The sequence below is a fragment of the Hippopotamus amphibius genome, chromosome 9 (genome assembly GCF_030028045.1).
Source record: "Hippopotamus amphibius kiboko isolate mHipAmp2 chromosome 9, mHipAmp2.hap2, whole genome shotgun sequence".
Taxonomy (NCBI): domain Eukaryota; kingdom Metazoa; phylum Chordata; class Mammalia; order Artiodactyla; family Hippopotamidae; genus Hippopotamus; species Hippopotamus amphibius.
Genome location: NC_080194.1, coordinates 4,677,840 through 4,696,342, shown reverse-complemented (window position 1 = coordinate 4,696,342; position 18,503 = coordinate 4,677,840). Strand labels below are relative to the sequence as shown.

Here is an 18,503-nt window from a genome sequence, read left to right as displayed (position 1 = left end):
GAGAAAAAAAGTGTTTTTTGTTTTGGGTTTTTTTTTTTCTGTTTTGCTTTTTTATGACACCTGAGTAATTTCTGCTCCAAAAAAAAAAAAAAAAAAAAAAAAACACCCAAAATAAAAAATAATAAAAACAACACTAAAGCAACTGCCACCAATTGTGTTACCTTCCTTGAGGCCGTTGTAAACAGAGCTTACGACTTCCCATACAGCTCGCACTCTCACTCATCATCCTGTCTTTCTCCCTATAAAATCACTTTTCTGTCCAGAGTGAGATCTTTCAAGGACAGAAACTCAGTCATCTTTCTATCTTCCTCCAACCCGCACCAAGAGCTCCTAGCCAGGCACCATCCTTCCTCATTTAACCGCCCTTGCCGCTTTTTTGCACCTCCCAGCGCTAGAGGGCGATAAAAGCCCAGGTGGCGCATGGGCGTCATGGAAGGCCGCTCCCGACGCGCACATCTTTACGTAGACGTTGGGGGCGGAGCCGCCCCGTGCGCGGCGACTGGCGGCGGCACGGGCGGCAGCTGGAGGCGTAATCGTGCGGTCTGCAGGCTTGGCGAACTTCAGAGGCGGCGGCGGCGACGACGACGACGACGACGACGACGCCGACGAGAGCGGGAGCGGGCGCTGGGCTTGTCGTTCACCATGCCGACCGTGGAGGAGCTGTACCGCAACTATGGCATCTTGGCCGATGCCACGGAGCAAGTGGGCCAGGTGAGCTTCTCAGCGGCCTGCGGGGCCCGGCGCGCCGCGGCCTCTGGAGAGCGCTGCCGGGGCCCGGCGGGGGCTGCGGGGCCGGGGGCGGGGGGCGCCTCGCCGGGAGCTCGCGGCCCGCGGGTGCCAGGCTCCTCTGCCTCCCCGGCTCAGCCTGTCCTCCCCGTGGCGCTGCCTAACTCAGCCTCGGCCCGGACCTTGCCCTCCAGATTCCCCCGAGGTCTTTCTCCTCCCGGCCGGTGGCGCTCGGTCCCTCGGAAGATGAGGTTGTGCGTTCTCGAGAGCTCAAAAATGTCTTTCTCGAGGCGAAAACCTGCAGTTAATTTAGGAAGGGTGCTTGGGAGACAGACGTTTGTGAAGTACGGAAGGGCCCTCTCGTCCAGACTTTAATGAGGGCTCGTGATTCCATTGTTGAGTACATATTTGGAGCGCCTGTCCCGGACCAGGCTCTGCGCCGGGCGCTAGAGGAACGAGATGGAAAGACCCGTGCTCCTCCAGAAAGCAGCTTTAGTGAGGGAGGCTAGTAACAAACGCGTGAGAAGGATAGATGCTTTTCTTTTTTTTTTTTTTTTTCCCAGCGGAGAGTGTCGTGAAGAACATGTAATGGAGCCACGGCGGGGTGGGGAGTGCAGCTTTAAATAGAGTTGTCTGGCAGGCATTCTCTCAAGTGTTTGCCCAGACAGTTTCCGCAGTGTTGAACTGGCAGTACGAGCCTTTGCTTCTTTGTGAGTTTTCAAGTGCTGGAGTCCATTGAAATTGGGGAGTTGACATGGGAAAAGAACCAGGCTCTCCCTGCCTGATCTTGGTTGTTGTTGTTAGAAATCCCATGCTGTATCTTTCCAGTGCTTAGAATAGCATGTGATTCTTCTTACCCATCCCATGGAGTATAGGTCGTGGGAGATCCCAGCGTCTGATAACGTTAGCAAAACTGGCTGAACCTCTCCCATCCCCTTTTCTGGACGCGTGTAATTCAGGTAGAACCTTTCTGAGCTGAACAACAAAAAAAATTATTTTTTGGTGTTGGGACCTTATTTTAGCTTAATCTAGAATTGTGAATATACCAGTTTCAATATCAGTTGGTTTTCCTTCCCTGCACAATTCCGTTTCAGTAGGGAATTTTGACATCATCAGTGAGACGTACGTACTGAGAGTCTGTTGTAGATGTATATAGAGTGTGTGTATGAAGGAGACATTTTCTGCCCATTAAGGCAAGGTGGGGAAAACTTATGGTCACTCAGTTTGAGCTTGCTGATGTTCTTGTTCCTAGAGAGAACTAGTAGTGAAGATGTTCTCATTCATTATGACTGAGTTGGAGAACGTTGTAGCGAATTGTTCTACCTAAAATTGACTTTGTCGTATGTCAGCAGAGGGTATGCAGGAATAAAAGGTAGAACAGTGATTCTCGAGTCAGTCTGTACATGGTGCTTTCCCAAAGAGGTGATTCAGGAACTTTTAGGGAAACTTGAAACTGTTTACACAGAACGGTCCCATACCCCCACCCCCATTTTTTGCTGGAGTAGGAAAAAAGTTGACAGCCGCCTACTTAGAATATGTTACTGTAAATAGAAGCCAAACTGGAGTTTTTAGCTTCTATGAATAATTGAGAGTTGCTCACATTTTCCTCTTATGTCTTTAATTATAAATACCAGTTTAGATTGAGGGTTCTCTCTCAAGAGGTCAGTAGTGTTTCTCGAGGCAAAAATCTGCTCTTACTTTAGGAGGAGCGCTTAGGAGACAGAAGTTCCTGAAAAACAGGAGGGGCCCTTTCATGCAGAGGACCCACGATTTCATTTATTCTGTATATTTTTTGAGTGCCTACCATGTACCAGACTCTGGGCTGAGCAGTAAAATTTTAGCACAATTCCCTTAGGTGATGGGAAATCAGCACCTTCATGACTGTAATCGTAACTGTCAAGCAACTAAATAAGGTAAAAAGATCTCTGCATCATGATTTGCTCAGCCTCACACAGTAAATTCTGGGAGAACTGAGGCTGGACTAAACCGTAATGCCGACTAATTCTGCTCTGTTGTATAATACTTCTTCCCTTTTAGAGAAAATTCCTAAAACTGCTCACCAAAAAAGGTGTGTTGGGCTTCAAGATACTGCTTGTGAATTTTAATTAACAAAAGCAAGAGCCAACTTAACAGAAGGGACACCATTCACATTTTTTTAAGGAGAGAAAAAAATATTTACATTCTTAGTGTAGCAAAGCCAGATTTTCATGTTACCTTATAAGATTTACAGTCAAGACTTTACATTTCCTGACAAGTACCTATCTGGACACTTCTGAAACCATATTTGAGTTTCTTAGTCAAGAACTTCCTTCTAACTTTATTTGATTTTCACCCTTTTTTTAAGAGGTGAGTACCACAGTTGCTCATGGAGCTGCCAATGAGGGGAGTGTCCTCTACTACTGTCAGTACTCCTTTCAGAGTTTGCTCTCTAAATATACTGGGAAAACACAAGTCCTCCGAGGTTTTATGAGCTGCTTTGCCTCAAACAGATCCCATCTTTCTCTTTTGGAACCTTCTTGATGCACTGTGTGTTCATTTGTAGAACTTCAAGTTTGTGTTTTATTTCATGTGAGGACTTTTCTTATTCCTTTACTAAATTGTGAGGTCTTTCTTACTAAATCGTAAACTCTTTTCCCTTACTAAATTTTCTTATTCCCTTACTTAATTGTAAAGGTTAAGAATTAAGTTCTTTTTGTTTGTTTATTTGTTTTCTTTGTATTGTACCCTGCCCTTCGGTAGACATTTGAAGAAATATATTTAAAGAAGGAACATATATATACATAAATACACAAAATTCTTGTTTTCAAGGATTCTCTCTTTTGAATGAAGAAGGAAACTTTATACATATACATGCACACATATATATTTAAACCATGAGCATTTATTTTCTAATAAGCAAACAGCAGGTTATAAATTCTAAGTGAAGCACTGTTTATTACCTCAAAGCCTTCCAGTGCCTCTGTCATCTTTCCTCTTGTAGCTCCTGTGTTCCACCCACTTATTCAGCCTCCCTTTCCCCACTCTGCCTCTGCTACTCCTTAGTCAAGTCTCCTTCCTCTGCTGTGTGTTCTTACACTTCCCTACCCCGCTTTTCCACTGTGCTGTACCCAGGGCACCTGACAGACCATTGTAGCCCAAGCTGTGGCCCACCATTAGCTTAAATTTTGTCTCAAATTTTTATGAATGTACTTAATTTTAAAATGTAAATAGTTAATTTTATGTAGTCAAAAAAAATTTAAGTTTAAAAAAAAAAAATACCAAACATCTGTTAAGGAATTTTGACAGGCTGATCTAAGATACTATCAATATAATGCCTAAACTCTGATTTCTCCTGTGTTTTCTTACATAGGAGTATATTGGCTCTTAAGGCTGGAAGAGCTTTACTGACTTATATTTCATGAAATAGCATTCTTTTGGAACTTTTTTTGGTATGCTTAAGCTAAAATCACAGACCAACCAAGTTCATAATCTCTCAAAAATATGTAGAAGTGTTACAGTTTAATACTTGTGTTAAATACAAACTAAGTTTGTTGAGTCTGAGAAAGGAAGCAATGTGGCTTAGCTTATCCCATTTTCTTTTTATGTCATATTTGAGAAATCTGTTGAAATTACATCCTTTCTTCTCTAAAATAATGCTTTATTTCATAGAGGCTGCGTCCTGGACCCAAACTTGTCTTTACCTGGCATGTCACTGACCACTTATGCGTATCAGTTGTGATTTGACAATCATAATTACAAGATTTTTCTTTTAGAATATGTCTGCCAAATGTGGATCAAATTGTAACTGACTTTTTTATATATATAAATTTATTTATTTATTTACTTATTTATTTTATTGGCTGTGTTGGGTCTTCGTTGCTGCACACGGGGTTTCTCTAGTTGTGGTGAGCGGGGACTACTCTTCATTGAGGTGCACGGGCTTCTCATTGTGATGACCTCTCTTGCAGAGCACAGGTTGTAGGCATGTGGGCTTCAGTAGTTGCGGCACATGGGCTCAATAGTTGTGGCTCACGGGCTCTAGAGCGCAGGCTCAGTAGTTGTGGTGCACGGGCTTTGTTGCTCCGCGGCATGTGGTATCTTCCTGGGGCAGGGATCGAACCCGTGTCCCCTGCATTGGCAGGTGGATTCTTACCCACTGCACCACCTAGGAAGTCCGTAACTGACTTTTTTACTTGAAAATATCTTAGTGATTTCTTCAGAGTTTGCTCTTTTAATTAGATATTAAAATCACACATAAATACACAGTTTTAGAAATGCATTAAAAGCATTTATCCAGCTAAAATACAAATACAACTGTGTTGGAAAAGGAAAAATACACAGTGCTGTGTAGTATTGGAAACATTTTCTCGTGCTTATGCTCCTACCTGTTATTAAATTACTGTGATCACTGAAAATATCACTTATATCTCGTTTCCTACTTTGGAAAGCAGAAGTAGTAATTACTTTAGGGAGGTTTCTGTTAAAAAGTCTTGTCCCTATACGGCAGTTGAAAGACAATTCAGAAAGCTGGCAAGGAAGAATATAATTTTATTTTGCATTTCATAAAGGATAGTTAGTTGAAGTCTATTAGTAATGTCTGTGAAATTATTTGATAAAACTGATGCCTATTAATGGTATAAACTTTGATTTCTAGTTTGACTGTTAAAATGTCTTAACTTTCCAAAGGTCTTGCTGTCTAGTGTACCACATTCCAATTTGTATGCCTATGTGGAGCCTGTATTTAGGACTCAGATTTTACCTTTGATAGTACTAGATCTGGCAAGCTTTTCTTTCTCTCCTCCTTTGTTAATTAAGATCTCAGGACACTAATTTGAAAGATTCCGATTAAGGAAGCTTGGTATTAGGCACAGATCTTGACTTAAAAGCCCATCAGAACTATGTTCAGGTCCTGGATTTGCTACTTAGCTGTGTGGTTCTGGACAAATTATTTCACTTCTCTGAGCCTTGGTTTTCTCATCTGAAAAATAGTAGTAACACCCAACTCACAGGATTATTGTGAGGCATGAACACAAGGCATTCCACAGTTCCTTGTAGGTTCACAATGTGTTGCGAATAATCTCTTTTTATTCTATTCCAAATTCTTTTCTTCTTGGTAGGGGGATGGATTGTTTTAAGCAAGGATCTTCGTTTAATTTTAGACAGTGAATTTGAGGCAATTCAAAGGGCTTTGTAAGTAAAATCTGAAGTTTGAGTTAGAGGAAATTGGATTGTGATATTCTGCAAAAAGTAAGGATGTCAGACTGCTCAAGACATTGATTTTATGAAGTCTACTAGAAGCTATGAAGCAAGCCACAGGAGTGTGAATTGGTAGAGAAGTCAGCCATTGCTGACTTTGCACTAAAAAATGTATAATATACTTTTGAAGCAGTAACTCCTAAAGACTGATTTTGTGTCTGTATTTCATTAGCTTCCTCGTGAAATAGGAACTTATTCACAGAACTTTCTATTATTTAGAGATTGGTATTAATGTTTAAGATAGTAGAAGGAGTTGTCATTAGTCAGCTTGATGGAATTTGTTTATTAGAACTGATTTTTAGGGTTTGTTTTTTAGATCAGTTGGCAGTTTGTGAACTTTTAAAGTAATCCCGTAATTATGCAGATTATATTGAAATCTGTACCTTTAGGAGATCTGATTGTGATTATAGCCTTTTGATACATAGAACACTTTATTTCTGATTATTTTTTTAAAAATAATGTCCTTGGGACTTCCTTGGTGGTCCATTGGTTAGGACTCCGCGCTTCCACTGCAGCGGACACGGGTTCGATCCCTGGTTGGGGAACTAAGATCCCACATGCTGCACAGCCAAAAAATAACAGTAATGTCCTTAATTGAGATTCCACTGAACCTAAATAACTTTGCATCCTGCTTTATTTTTTTCGCTTAACGTGGTGTTGTCCGTGAGAAGAATTATCACAAAAGTAAATTTTGGGTAATTCTCAAATCCATTGGCTGTTCTTTAGTCATCTGCTCTCGATGGCACACAGTAAGCTCACTTATCTAAAGCATTTAGAGCATCTGGTATACTAATACCAAAAATGTATACATCCTTGGTATTAGTGTTAAGTTTAAGGTTTTCCAGTAATTAAATTTTTTCTATAGTTTTGATATTTCTTACTTTGCCAGCTTGATCCATTTACTAAAAGGCCTGGTTTGGAGGCAGGTATGTAGGGGGATTGGGAACTTGTTGACTCTTCATATTATGAGTATCTGAGGGACAGCACTTCTGAATTTTTTTAAAAAGGAAACAAATGAGCATAGAATGTATTATTTTAATGAAACATTAAATATGTGATGTTAGCATCCATCTTAATCCAAGTTGTCTGGCCATATAGAATGAATTACCATTTTCATATACTAAAATATGAGGTAAAATAAAGCTTCTTAACCTTCCTCTTTTTGCTTAATTTCAGGAGTGTATTCTCTCTTAAAGCATGATACAGTCACAGGGCTAGGGTCAGTAATCACTAGAATGAAGAAGTGTTGGCACATAACAAACTTACTTGCTTTTTCCCCTTAAAATTAGTCATTCTTCTCTCCCAATTCACAAATAATAACATGGGGGGCAGGGAGCAGATAGTAGGAAAGTAGCTGTCAAATTTAAGCACTGAACTCCAAAAATAACCCCTATTTCTTAGCCTATGTAAACTTTTACTAATTTAAAGCAGACTCAGAGAAGTTTGTTTAGCTTCCCATCCTTCAAAATTGTGTTTCTTTTCTGCTTTATTCTTTCTTTCAGCATAAAGATGCTTATCAGGTGATATTGGATGGTGTGAAAGGTGGTACCAAGGAAAAAAGATTAGCAGCTCAGTTTATTCCGAAATTCTTTAAGCATTTTCCAGAATTGGCTGATTCTGCTATCAATGCACAGTTAGACCTCTGTGAGGATGAAGACGTATCAGTAAGTTTATGTTTGATGCTTTTCAACAAGCTTTCAGATGTTGCTTTTGCTGTTTTCAGACATTTTCTGTGTGTAGCTGATGTAACTGAAGTATACCAATCATATCAGTGCGCAATAAAATACTGCAGTGTGATTTGGCATGACAACATACCAAGGCTTTAAATGAAATATACTAGCTCTTTCAACTGTGAACAATACCTGGAATCACATACTTTGTTTTGCTTATTTGTTACACACTGTTGAAAACAGTTGTGACTCACATCTTTTCCATAGATTATTATGCACTGTACATATGAAATCAGACTAGTGTTAGTTTGTAGTCAACTTATGCTTGCTTGGATATTTAAAATATTAATAGTATTGAAGCATAAAATATAGTTTCAACACCCCTAAATATTTTGCATAGCAGAAAAATGATTGACCTGTGAAATAATTGTATGTGATTACTAGAATAAGAATAAATAGTGTTTCCTTGGAACAGAATTAACCATTAGCATTTCTGGCTGCTGATACAGGTTCCTAAGAATTTGCAACCATTAGTCCCTGGCTTTTCAGATGAAATTAGTGAATCATCAACACTTCATGCATAATTTGCTAGATTTAATTCCTTTACATTTTTATGTTAAACTAGATAAGCTAAGATCGCATATTTGGAATTAAGTACATAGAGTGTATTCACAAGTGTATTAAGTAGACAATACTGAAAATTCTAAAGTAAATAGATTCTAGATGTGACATTGACACTCTAACCATTCTTGAGGGATACTGTATTATGTGCCCACAGGTAGTAAAAACCCAACAGTTGTGTATAATCAGCATATAAACTATTGTTTATAATCTCAATCTATCTACTCCAGATAATTGTATTTGATGTTCCTTCCACCACATTTTGTTTTAGTGTTCTGTGAAGCTTGAATATTAAATTGGAGTAAATTATTTCTGAAACTGCTGAAAATCTCATATTTTTGTGACTCATATGGCCGTATACGGTTTCTCTGTGCTTTTTGTTTTCTTTAAAGGTTGAGGTGGTTGTTTTTATTTATAATGGTATTTGGTTAATTTTTTGTTTGAAATTATGTTCAGATTCGACGGCAAGCAATTAAAGAGCTGCCTCAATTTGCCACTGGAGAAAATCTTCCCCGAGTGGCAGATATACTAACCCAACTTTTACAGACGGGTAAGGAATTTTATTATTACCCTTTTATCTAAATATAACTTCTCTCTGAAAAAATGACTCTGGTTTTTTTAGCTTTTTTTTTTTCTGAAGGTGCTACCTCTGATAGAAATTTAAATTCTTTTTTTTAATTCAGTAGTTTGAAGCTTAATGACTCGTGAGTATGTGATTTCTGGTTTTGTTTTGAATTCTGTTTATAAAAGGATCCTGACTGGATTCTCTGGGGAATTTTGATGCATCACGATTTGCACCCCCTTCCCCCCCAATTTCCTGTAGTTTCTTAATTGTGCCAGCTTAACGGAAGCGCTCTCCAGGTACACCAGATAAGGTTCTCTGCCTTTACCAGAAAGATGTGTTTTCTTGGTACTTGAGAGAAATGCTTAGTTTTATGTCTCCTCTCAATGTAATCTGTGAGAAACTGTATTGAGGCTTAAGTTTGAAAATGAAGCAGATAATATTTTTCACTTATTTTATACATTGTACCATTTTTTCTCTATGCAGATGACTCTGCAGAATTTAACTTAGTGAACAATGCCCTGTTAAGTATATTTAAGATGGATGCAAAAGGTAAGGCCACTTCTTGTTCTCAGTTGTGTTCGATGTCCTAAAAAATTGGGGAGTTTGGCAGTACTTGCTAAGGGTAAAGTCTGGCATTTACCCAGACATCTTTCATTAAAATTCTAAGTGTTCTCAAAAAAAAGCTTAGCTCAAGATGTTTGTGACTTGAAAAACTAGCAGAAATAATTGCAAAAACAGGTCAAACTTTTCCCTTAGAAATCTGTTGGGAAAACTCCCTTTGCCACTTTAAATAAATTCTTCCAAAATACCTGAGTTTATTTATTATTAATAGTAATAGAAAAGGAAAGTCATGCTCAAGCTGATTCTGAATCCATGACAAAGCATATGATCACTCTTATGGTTGGAGCTCTAGAAATTTCAGACTAGTTTAACCAGTATCCATGATATATTCAGGGTGTTTATTAATTCACTTGAAATACTGTCATTCAAATTAACGTGAAAAATTTCATTCCTATATAGAATGGACTTGCTGTATGGAGCTGTTTTGTTTTGCAGGGACTTTAGGCGGCTTGTTCAGCCAAATACTTCAAGGAGAGGACATTGTTAGGGAACGGGCAATTAAGTTCCTTTCTACAAAACTTAAGACTTTACCAGATGAAGTCTTAACAAAGGAAGTAGAGGAACTTATACTAACTGAATCCAAAAAGGTAAGTTTCATTTATCTTTTAGTGAATTTCTCTCATGCACAAGAACATATTTGAAATTAGCAGTATTCATCGGTGCTATATGTAGCTTGTGTGTAAGATGACACATCCCATAAGAACTACCATAGAACAGGAAGATTTTCTTATGTTGTGTTTAGCACGTTGGTCACTTGTAATGATGAATGAATGTGTTAAAGGGTTTGATCCCATTTAAAGCCTTTGTGGTGTTATCCTCAAAATTTATGGATTCATCAGGAATGAATCATTCCTGTGGGAAATTTTACCTAATTCCCACTCTTCTCCCTGATTTTAAGGTATTCTCCCATAGTATTCTGGATCATTTCAGAATCAAAATGAAATCATCTTGCAATGACCTATTGTTTCATCCTGTCCCGTTACACTATAAGCTCAGGAGACCATGCTTATTTGTACTCCCAGCACTGGCATACTTACAGTTGCATAATTGTGACACATTTGAAAGGTGTGTCACAATTAACTTTTCATCCATACAGTTACCAAAGTTTGGAAATAGTTTATTTTTATGTATTCGGGAAAATTCAAAATTTTCTTTAATAGTACCACTCAATTGCTTATTAATAAGATTTCTTCAGTGAGAGAGGAGCAGCCCGTCTCACCTGTGCCCCAGCTCGTTATCTGGCGGAGTGTGTCGTGATGCTTGCTCCTTCAGTCAGTGAACAGAAAGGCTTACGCCCACTGATAAGGGGCACTGAAAATTTGCGTGGCCTCCTGTTTTGTATGTAATTACCCTGTTACTGTGAGTGGGACTGCTTTTAAATAAGGGAGCTGTACCTGATTTAACAGTTTATTTCCAGATTTTCTTGAAGAGCCTTTTTAGATATTTTTTCCCTTAGTCACTAGCGCATGAAATTTTTTTTAATAAGTATTTTTTTGTATAAATTTTATTTATTTATTTATTTGTTTATTGGCTGCATTGGGTCTTCGTTGCTGCGTGCGGGCTTTCTCTAGTTGCTGCGAGCTGGAGCTACTCTTCCTTGCGCTGCCCAGGCTTCTCATTGTGGTGGCTTCTCTTGCTGCGGAGCACGGGCTCTAGGCGCGCGGGCTTCAGTTGTTGTGGCACGTGGGCTCCATAGTTGTGGCTCGCAGGCTTTAGAGCGCAGGCTCAGTAGTTGTGGCACCTGGGCTTAGTTGCTCTGTGGCACATGGGATCTTCCCGGCCTAGAGATCAAACCCGTGTCCCCTGCATTGGCAAGCAGATTCTTAACCACTGCGCCACCAGGGAAGCCCTAGCACATGAAATTTTAATACAGCAGGTATAATGTATGTCTGTTTATGTACTGTATGTATATCTGTGCTTTATATGTTAAAAGAGTAAAATTTTCCAAGAACTAAGCTTTGTTCCTTTGGAGACAATGTAGCATACCATTGAGAATGCTTGTTCTGAAGCTTGAAGTTGTCCTCTCTTCAGTATTTCAGAAACATTAGCAGAAAACTGACTTTGCAAAACAAATTTGCTATGCTCTTTCAATATTGATCTTTCTTTCCCACTCAGTTGATAAGGATACTAATAACTATTTTGAATTATCTTTTTTCTAGGTCCTAGAAGATGTGACTGGTGAAGAGTTTGTCCTGTTTATGAAGATACTATCTGGGTTAAAAAGCTTACAGACAGTGAGTGGAAGGCAGCAACTGGTAGAGTTGGTGGCTGAACAGGCTGACCTGGAACAAACCTTCAATCCCTCGGATCCTGACTGTGTGGACAGGCTTTTACAGTGCACTCGGCAGGCGGTACCCCTCTTCTCTGTGAGCTCTTTGTTTTATATACCTGGTATTTTGATTACTCTATTAGCTTATAATTCTGTAGATGTACACTTGAGCATTCTCTTCAAACCTGTGCATAAAAGTATTAACACGATGAAGCAGTTACTTATTTCATGGAGGCCTAGGTGAAAAGCCCAGAGAAGCAAGAAATCTCTTTTTAAAGTCTTGCTTAGGGACTTTTTAAAAGTCTTGAGAATTTTGCATCATACTTTATAGTTTCACTGAGTTTTTAAAATAGTTTAGTAATATAACTTTTGTTTTTCCTTAAATTTTCTAGATTGTTGTTGTAGGTAAATTTGCTCTTTATCTCTGGCTTTGTGCTTCCTCTGGCCATGAATCTTCTGAGATGTGCATAGCACAGTTTGAAAAACACAATTTAAAAGAGCTTTCCTTTTAAAGGGGAAATGTACAATCTAAAATTCAACATTAAAGTTTCCCCCAAAATTTGACCTGAGACTCAAATAAGAGTTCAGAGATGTATAAAAGTCCCATTGCTGCAGATTACTTTGCAACAAAGTATATATTGTCTATTGAGGTCATTTCTGGGGTGCCGTGGGTATACACTCTGTAGTATTTTAGCCATAGTACTTGATGCTTTGGTACTGAGCATTTGTTGATTGACATTTCACTATTATATTTCAGAAAATATATATATATATATATATATACACACACACACACTTTTTTTTTTGACAATTCAATGTTCTTTGGATTTTTACAGAAAAATGTTCATTCCACAAGGTTTGTGACTTACTTCTGTGAGCAGGTTCTCCCTAACCTCAGTTCCTTGACTACCCCAGTAGAGGGTCTTGATATACAGTTGGAGGTAAGACAGAATTTCTCTTTTAGCACTGAAAAAGCATTCCCGTATTTCAACATAAATGTAAACGACTAACTTTGATCTGATCTCTAGGAGATTTAAGGCCTGGTGGTGGCTAGCTAGTAACCTCTCCCAAGATTAATTACATAGGAATGCTTTATGGATTCATTGAGAGTTTGCTACTGTGGGAAAGCACTGCCTGTAGTTTTCATTGTAGTCAGTCTCTACCTTTATAGCCTTAATACTTTTAAAAACATTGTTCAATCATGACAGTTCCTATCTCTCTAACTGATACAGCCCGACTTAACCGGTTAACACAAAATGTCCATTATCCCTTCTCCAAAAGAATTGACTACTTTCTCCCCTTTATATCTCAGCTGTAATGTACATATACTTTTTTTTTTCTTCTTCTTTTTTGCTGTGCACAGGCTTTCTTTTAGTTGCAGTGAGTGGGGGCTACTCTTTGTTGCGGTACGCGGGCTCCTCATTGCCGTGGCTTCTCTTGTTGCAGAGCACGGACTCTAGATGTGTGGGCTTCAGTAGTTGCAGCACATGGGCTCAATAGTTGTGACTCATGGATTCTAGAGCGCAGGCTCAATAGTTGTGGCGCGTGGGCTTAGTTGCTCTGCGGCGTGTGGGATCTTCCTGGCCCAGGGATCGAACCCATGTCCCCTGCATTGGCAGGTGGTTTCTCAACCACTGCACCACCTAGGAAGCCCTACATATACATTTTTTTCACAGCATATAAATGCTTTACTCTTTTCTTCCCAATTTAACCTATTCCTCTCTGAATGCTCAAATCTAATGTAGAATTCTGAAAAGCACTTAGTGATGATTGTTGAATTGAATTGAAATATGGAGATGTATGTGTCATTTCCCTCATAGGTCTTTAGGATAAAGAGTCTCACTGTGCACTCATACTGTGGTTTGCTTCACATGTCCTAGGTTTGGCTTACCAGACTGGAATTGAGTAAAGCAGAGATGAACCTCAAGAATAGTGGCAATTACTGATACTTTGAGTTAGTATCCAGAGACTAAGTTTGATAGCAGAGGAGGCCCCATCCTAGATGTTAGCAAACAGTTTTTTGCTTTAAGAGGTCTTACTCATTGTCTCTTCCTTGTACATTATTAACCTATAGCAGAAAGTGTCATGTGTATTCTTTTCCTTACTTATTCTCACAGATATCTTAAGAGTCATGAGATCTGGATTTTAGGGTCTGCCCTGCCACTTGCATACATTGTGACTTTGCCAAGTCACATAATCTCTCTGACCTTCAGTTTCCTCAACAGTAAAATAGGGCTGCATCTCTAAATTTTTTTCTAGTTCAAACACTATGATTCTGTAAAAGCCTAATTGAAAAATAAGGAGTTTTAAATAGTTATCTAGAATAATTATTATTTTATAGTTATCTAGAATAAATATTATTATTATTATTTTGCTCATTCACAAAAAAAATGCTAATAACAGTGAATTGTGTGTTTTAGGTATTGAAACTGTTGGCCGAAATGAGTTCATTTTGTGGTGATATGGAAAAGCTAGAAACAAATTTAAGGAAACTGTTTGATAAGTTATTGGTAAGAACTTTTTTTCTTTCCTTTTGTCATAGTCTGTATAGAGCCCCAAAGTCTAATAGTGAAGTATTAATTTCTAGATTATGGAGAACCAGTTTTTGAAATGATTTAGGTAATACTTCTAGCAAGTGTTGTTAGCTGCTCGGGCCACATGTCTACTTTAAAAAATAAAAAATCTGTTTTAATCTTTGGCATTTCTTTTGTTGTTAGTGCTTTAGACAAAATATAATATAGGATTCATATAGTCTCTCTGCTATTCCTTTATCAAAATATTTTAAATAGATCACTGTCAGGGTTACTGCTCAAGGCCAGATGGCTTTAGCAACCTGGAAATGAAGTCATTTAAGTCATAGCTGTAGAGAAAATTGGCCATCTCATGAAATCTTTATCAGCACTAGCGAGTGATTTTCTTGTTGGATGTGAGAGGTTGTATAGCTGCCGTAGTGATAAGCATCTGACACATAGCATCCATTGTGTGGTCCTCTTCCAGACCCGTAGTACCGCTGGTGTTATGACACTGATGCTGAGTGCCTTTGCAGTACTCTGAATGCAGAGAGAGTCAGTACTTAAACAATATGGACCACTGTTTAGAAAAGACTTTCGGAATTAGCATAATGTAGTAGTTATGAGTATCAACTCCCCACTTCCTTTTTTTTCCAGTGTTATTGAGAAATAATTGATATACATCACTGTGTAAGGTAAAGGTTTACAACATGGTTTGATTTACATATATTGTGAAATGATTACCACAATAGGTTCAGCTAACATCCATCTTCTCGTACAGATAGAATAACAAGAAAAAAGGAAAAAAAATTTCTCCTTATGATAAGAACTCATAGGATTGATTTACTCTCTAATAACTTTCCCGTATAATTATACGGCAGTGTTAGCTATAGTCATAATTTTGTACATTACACCTCTAGTGCTTATTTATCTTATAGCTGGAAGTTAGTACCTTTTGACCACCTTCCTCCAATTCCCCCTCCCACACTGTCCATCTCTGGTAGCCACAAGTCTGATCTCTTTTTCTGTGAGTCTAGGGGGGAGAGAGAGAGAGAGAGAGAGAGAGAGAGAGTGAGTGTGTGTGTGTGTGTGTGTATGTATGTGTAACAGCTTCTTTATTCATCCATCAGTGGACCCTTAGGTTGTTTCTATGTCTTGGCTGTTACAATCCTGGTATGAACATGAGGGTGCATGCAGATATCTTTTCAAATTAGTATTTTTGTTTCCTTTGGATATATTCTTAGAAGTGGAATTGCTGAAGCATATGGTGGTTCTATTTTCAATTTTTTGAGGATCCTCTATACTGTTTTTCATAGCAACTGTACCAGTTTACAGCCCCACCAACAGTGTACAAGGATTTCCTTTTCTCCATATCCATGGCTGCATTTGTTATCTCTTGTCTTTTTGATGATGGCCATTCTAACAGGTATGAGCCAATATCTCATTGTGGCTTTAATTTGCATTTCCCTAATGACTAGTGATGTTGAGCATCTTTTCACGTACTTGTTGGCCTTTCGTATTTCTTTGGGAAAATGTCTGTTCGGTTCTTTTGTCCATTTTTCAGTTGGATTATTTGGGTTTTTGCCGTTGAGTTGTGTGTGTATTTATATATTGTGGATTTTAACCCCTTGTCAGATACATAGTTTGCAAATATATTTTTCCATTTCACAGGAAATCTTTGCACTTTGCTATATAGAAGCTTTTTAGTTTGATATAGTCCCATTTATTTTTATTTTGTGGCTTGTGAGTTAGGTGTCGTATCCAAAAAATCATTACCATGACCCATGTCAAGGAGCTTTATTCCTATGTTTGTTTTCTTCTAGGAATTTCATAGTTTCAGGTCTTCCACTTAAGGCTTTAAACCATTTCGAGTTAATTTTTGTGAGTGGTGTAAGATAGGGGTTCAGTTTCATTCTTTTACATGTGTGTATCCAGTTATCCCAGCACCATTTATTGAAGAGACTGTCTTTTCTCCATTGAATATTCTTGGCTCCCTTATCAAATATTAGTTGACCATCTATGCTTGGGTATATTTCTGGGCTCTTGATTCTGTCCCATTGGTCTGTCTATTTTTATGCCAATACTATGCTGTTTAGATGACTGGAACTTTACAGCATAACTTGAAATCAGGAAGTGTGATGCTTCTTGCTTTGTTCTTTCTCAGGATATTTTTGGCTGTTTGGGGTCTCTTCTGGTTCTGTGTAAATTTTAGGTGTATTTTTTTCTAGGCACATCAACTTTTTTTGTTTTAAGTATAGTTGATTTACAGCGTTGTATTAGTTTCCAGTGTACAGCAAAGTGATCCAATTATACTTATATATATTCTTTTTCATATTCTTTTCCATTATGATTTATTAAAAGATATTGAATATAGTTCCCTGTGCTATGCAGTAGGACCTTGTTGTTTATTTTATATACAGTAGTTCGTATTTGCTAATCCCAAACTCCTAGTGATGCTAAGAACATTGGGGTACATTATCTTTTCAAATCAGGGTTTTCTCTGGATGTATGCCCAGGAGTGGGATTGCTGGATCATATGGTAACTCTATTTTTAGTTATAAGGAACCTCCATACTATTTTAAGAGCATCAGCTTTTGATGTCAAGCCTAGATTGAATCCTGACTCTTCAGCTTACTTTTTCACCATGGGAAACTTACCGAAGCTCTCAGAACTGCCGTTCCTTCATCTGCCGAGTACCTAATAAATGTTAGCTGTTTTCATTGTCAGTAGTAGTAGTAGCAGCAGCTATGCTATAGGTTAATATGGAATGTTGACAGCCTGGGTCATTGAGCCAGTATGTAAAAGGGAAGTCTTACCTAAGTTTCTGATCTTGGTAGTTTGTAATGCTTCATGTCCTAAAAGCGTGCCCTATACTTACTTGAGTATATGTTTATAATTAAAGTGTCTAGTACATCTCTGTATTTTCATCTCTTAGGAGTACATGCCTCTCCCTCCAGAAGAAGCAGAAAACGGGGAGAACGCTGGTAATGAAGAACCCAAGCTGCAGTTTAGTTATGTGGAGTGTTTGTTGTATAGCTTTCACCAGTTGGGCCGAAAACTTCCAGATTTCTTAACAGCCAAGCTGAATGCAGAAAAGCTCAAAGATTTCAAAATCAGGTGATGTATGATTGAAGTGGCCCAATCTTCGACAAAGGTGAAAGCTATCTTGAAGCTCCCTGGGTTTTGTTTTCATTTTACAGAGCTTTTTCCCCACCCTGCCTTACCGCAGTGGAAAAGAATGGAAAATTCACAAATCAGGAATGTATGTAAACATACAACTATTGTGGCATGGGAGACAAATGCATGGGAGAAGACAAACTTTTTCAAAAATGGACTCTGGTTCTCCCTACTTGCTTTATGATCTTGGGCAGGTTCCCTAACCTAACACCCCAAATTGTCCTCAGCTGTTAAATTTATTGGTAATAGTACCTGCCTTATAGAGTTGTGGGAATTAAATGAGACAATGGGTGAAAAGCTTTAAGCACAATGCCTGGCACATAGTGGGTGGTCAGTAAACTGTCGCTGCTATTACTGTCTTACAGTGTTATTAATATCTTACAGTGCAGCTTGAGGAGCAGCACTGGAGAAATCAATATAAGTCATTTTCATGAAGATAATTTGTATTAAATCATTCCATGAACAAATTCACATCTTACGTTTTGAGATGCTTGGCCACTGTATCATCGGTTATTGTCCTCTGTGCTTTGATAAAGCAGAGGTATAATACTGGTGAAAATTTGACCAGAAGTCAGATTTCCAAGAAGGCATCTTAGGAAATTAAAAGTGAAAAAAAGCAGTGATGCCACGTTATTAAGCAGAGTTCCTAGAAGTCGGCAGGATGGCGTTAATGGTACATCGTTTCTTTACATATTACCTGGGAACAAATTTGAAAAAGAGATGACTCAACAGCCTTTGCAACATCTGAAATTTTGTTTTATTTTTAAACTGGACCCTAAGGTGCAAATGGGTCAAACACTGTCCTTTGTTAGCAGATAAACACATAGAGCTTAAGTGCCTTGTCTGCATCATTTGACCTTCATTTGGTTAGTAGAAGAGAACAACCCAGACCACCTGATTCTAGTCCATGGCTCCTGGTTGTTTCTAATTTAGAAACATGCCTTGCAGGTTAACATAACAAGCTTCCTTAGCACAGTGCTAGAAGTGTTTCTCTTGCCAAGTTGAGTGTGGATCTATTCCAATTTTTGACAAAGAAAAACTGCTTTTATTTTTCTTATTTGTGTATCTCTTATCATACATTGATAATTAAAAGAAAGTCCCCCTCAAAA

The 18,503-nt window shown here is 38.4% G+C and overlaps 1 protein-coding gene across 2 annotated transcripts in view; it reads left to right on the top strand.

Moving 5' to 3' along the window:
* The first annotated feature begins 485 nt into the window (after positions 1-485).
* Positions 486-18,503, top strand: part of API5 (apoptosis inhibitor 5) — a 29,748-nt gene continuing 11,730 nt past the window's right edge. The window contains exons 1-9 of one of the 2 annotated variants that reach the window (XM_057695011.1): positions 486-711; positions 7,464-7,625; positions 8,709-8,802; positions 9,301-9,366; positions 9,874-10,025; positions 11,598-11,804; positions 12,544-12,648; positions 14,128-14,217; positions 17,153-17,334. In XM_057695011.1, the coding sequence (XP_057550994.1) occupies positions 643-711; positions 7,464-7,625; positions 8,709-8,802; positions 9,301-9,366; positions 9,874-10,025; positions 11,598-11,804; positions 12,544-12,648; positions 14,128-14,217; positions 17,153-17,334 (1,127 nt within the window). In that variant the 5' untranslated portion in view covers positions 486-642. The remainder of the gene's footprint in view (positions 712-7,463; positions 7,626-8,708; positions 8,803-9,300; positions 9,367-9,873; positions 10,026-11,597; positions 11,805-12,543; positions 12,649-14,127; positions 14,218-17,152; positions 17,335-18,503) is intronic. The other variant, XM_057695010.1, reaches the window with a different exon arrangement.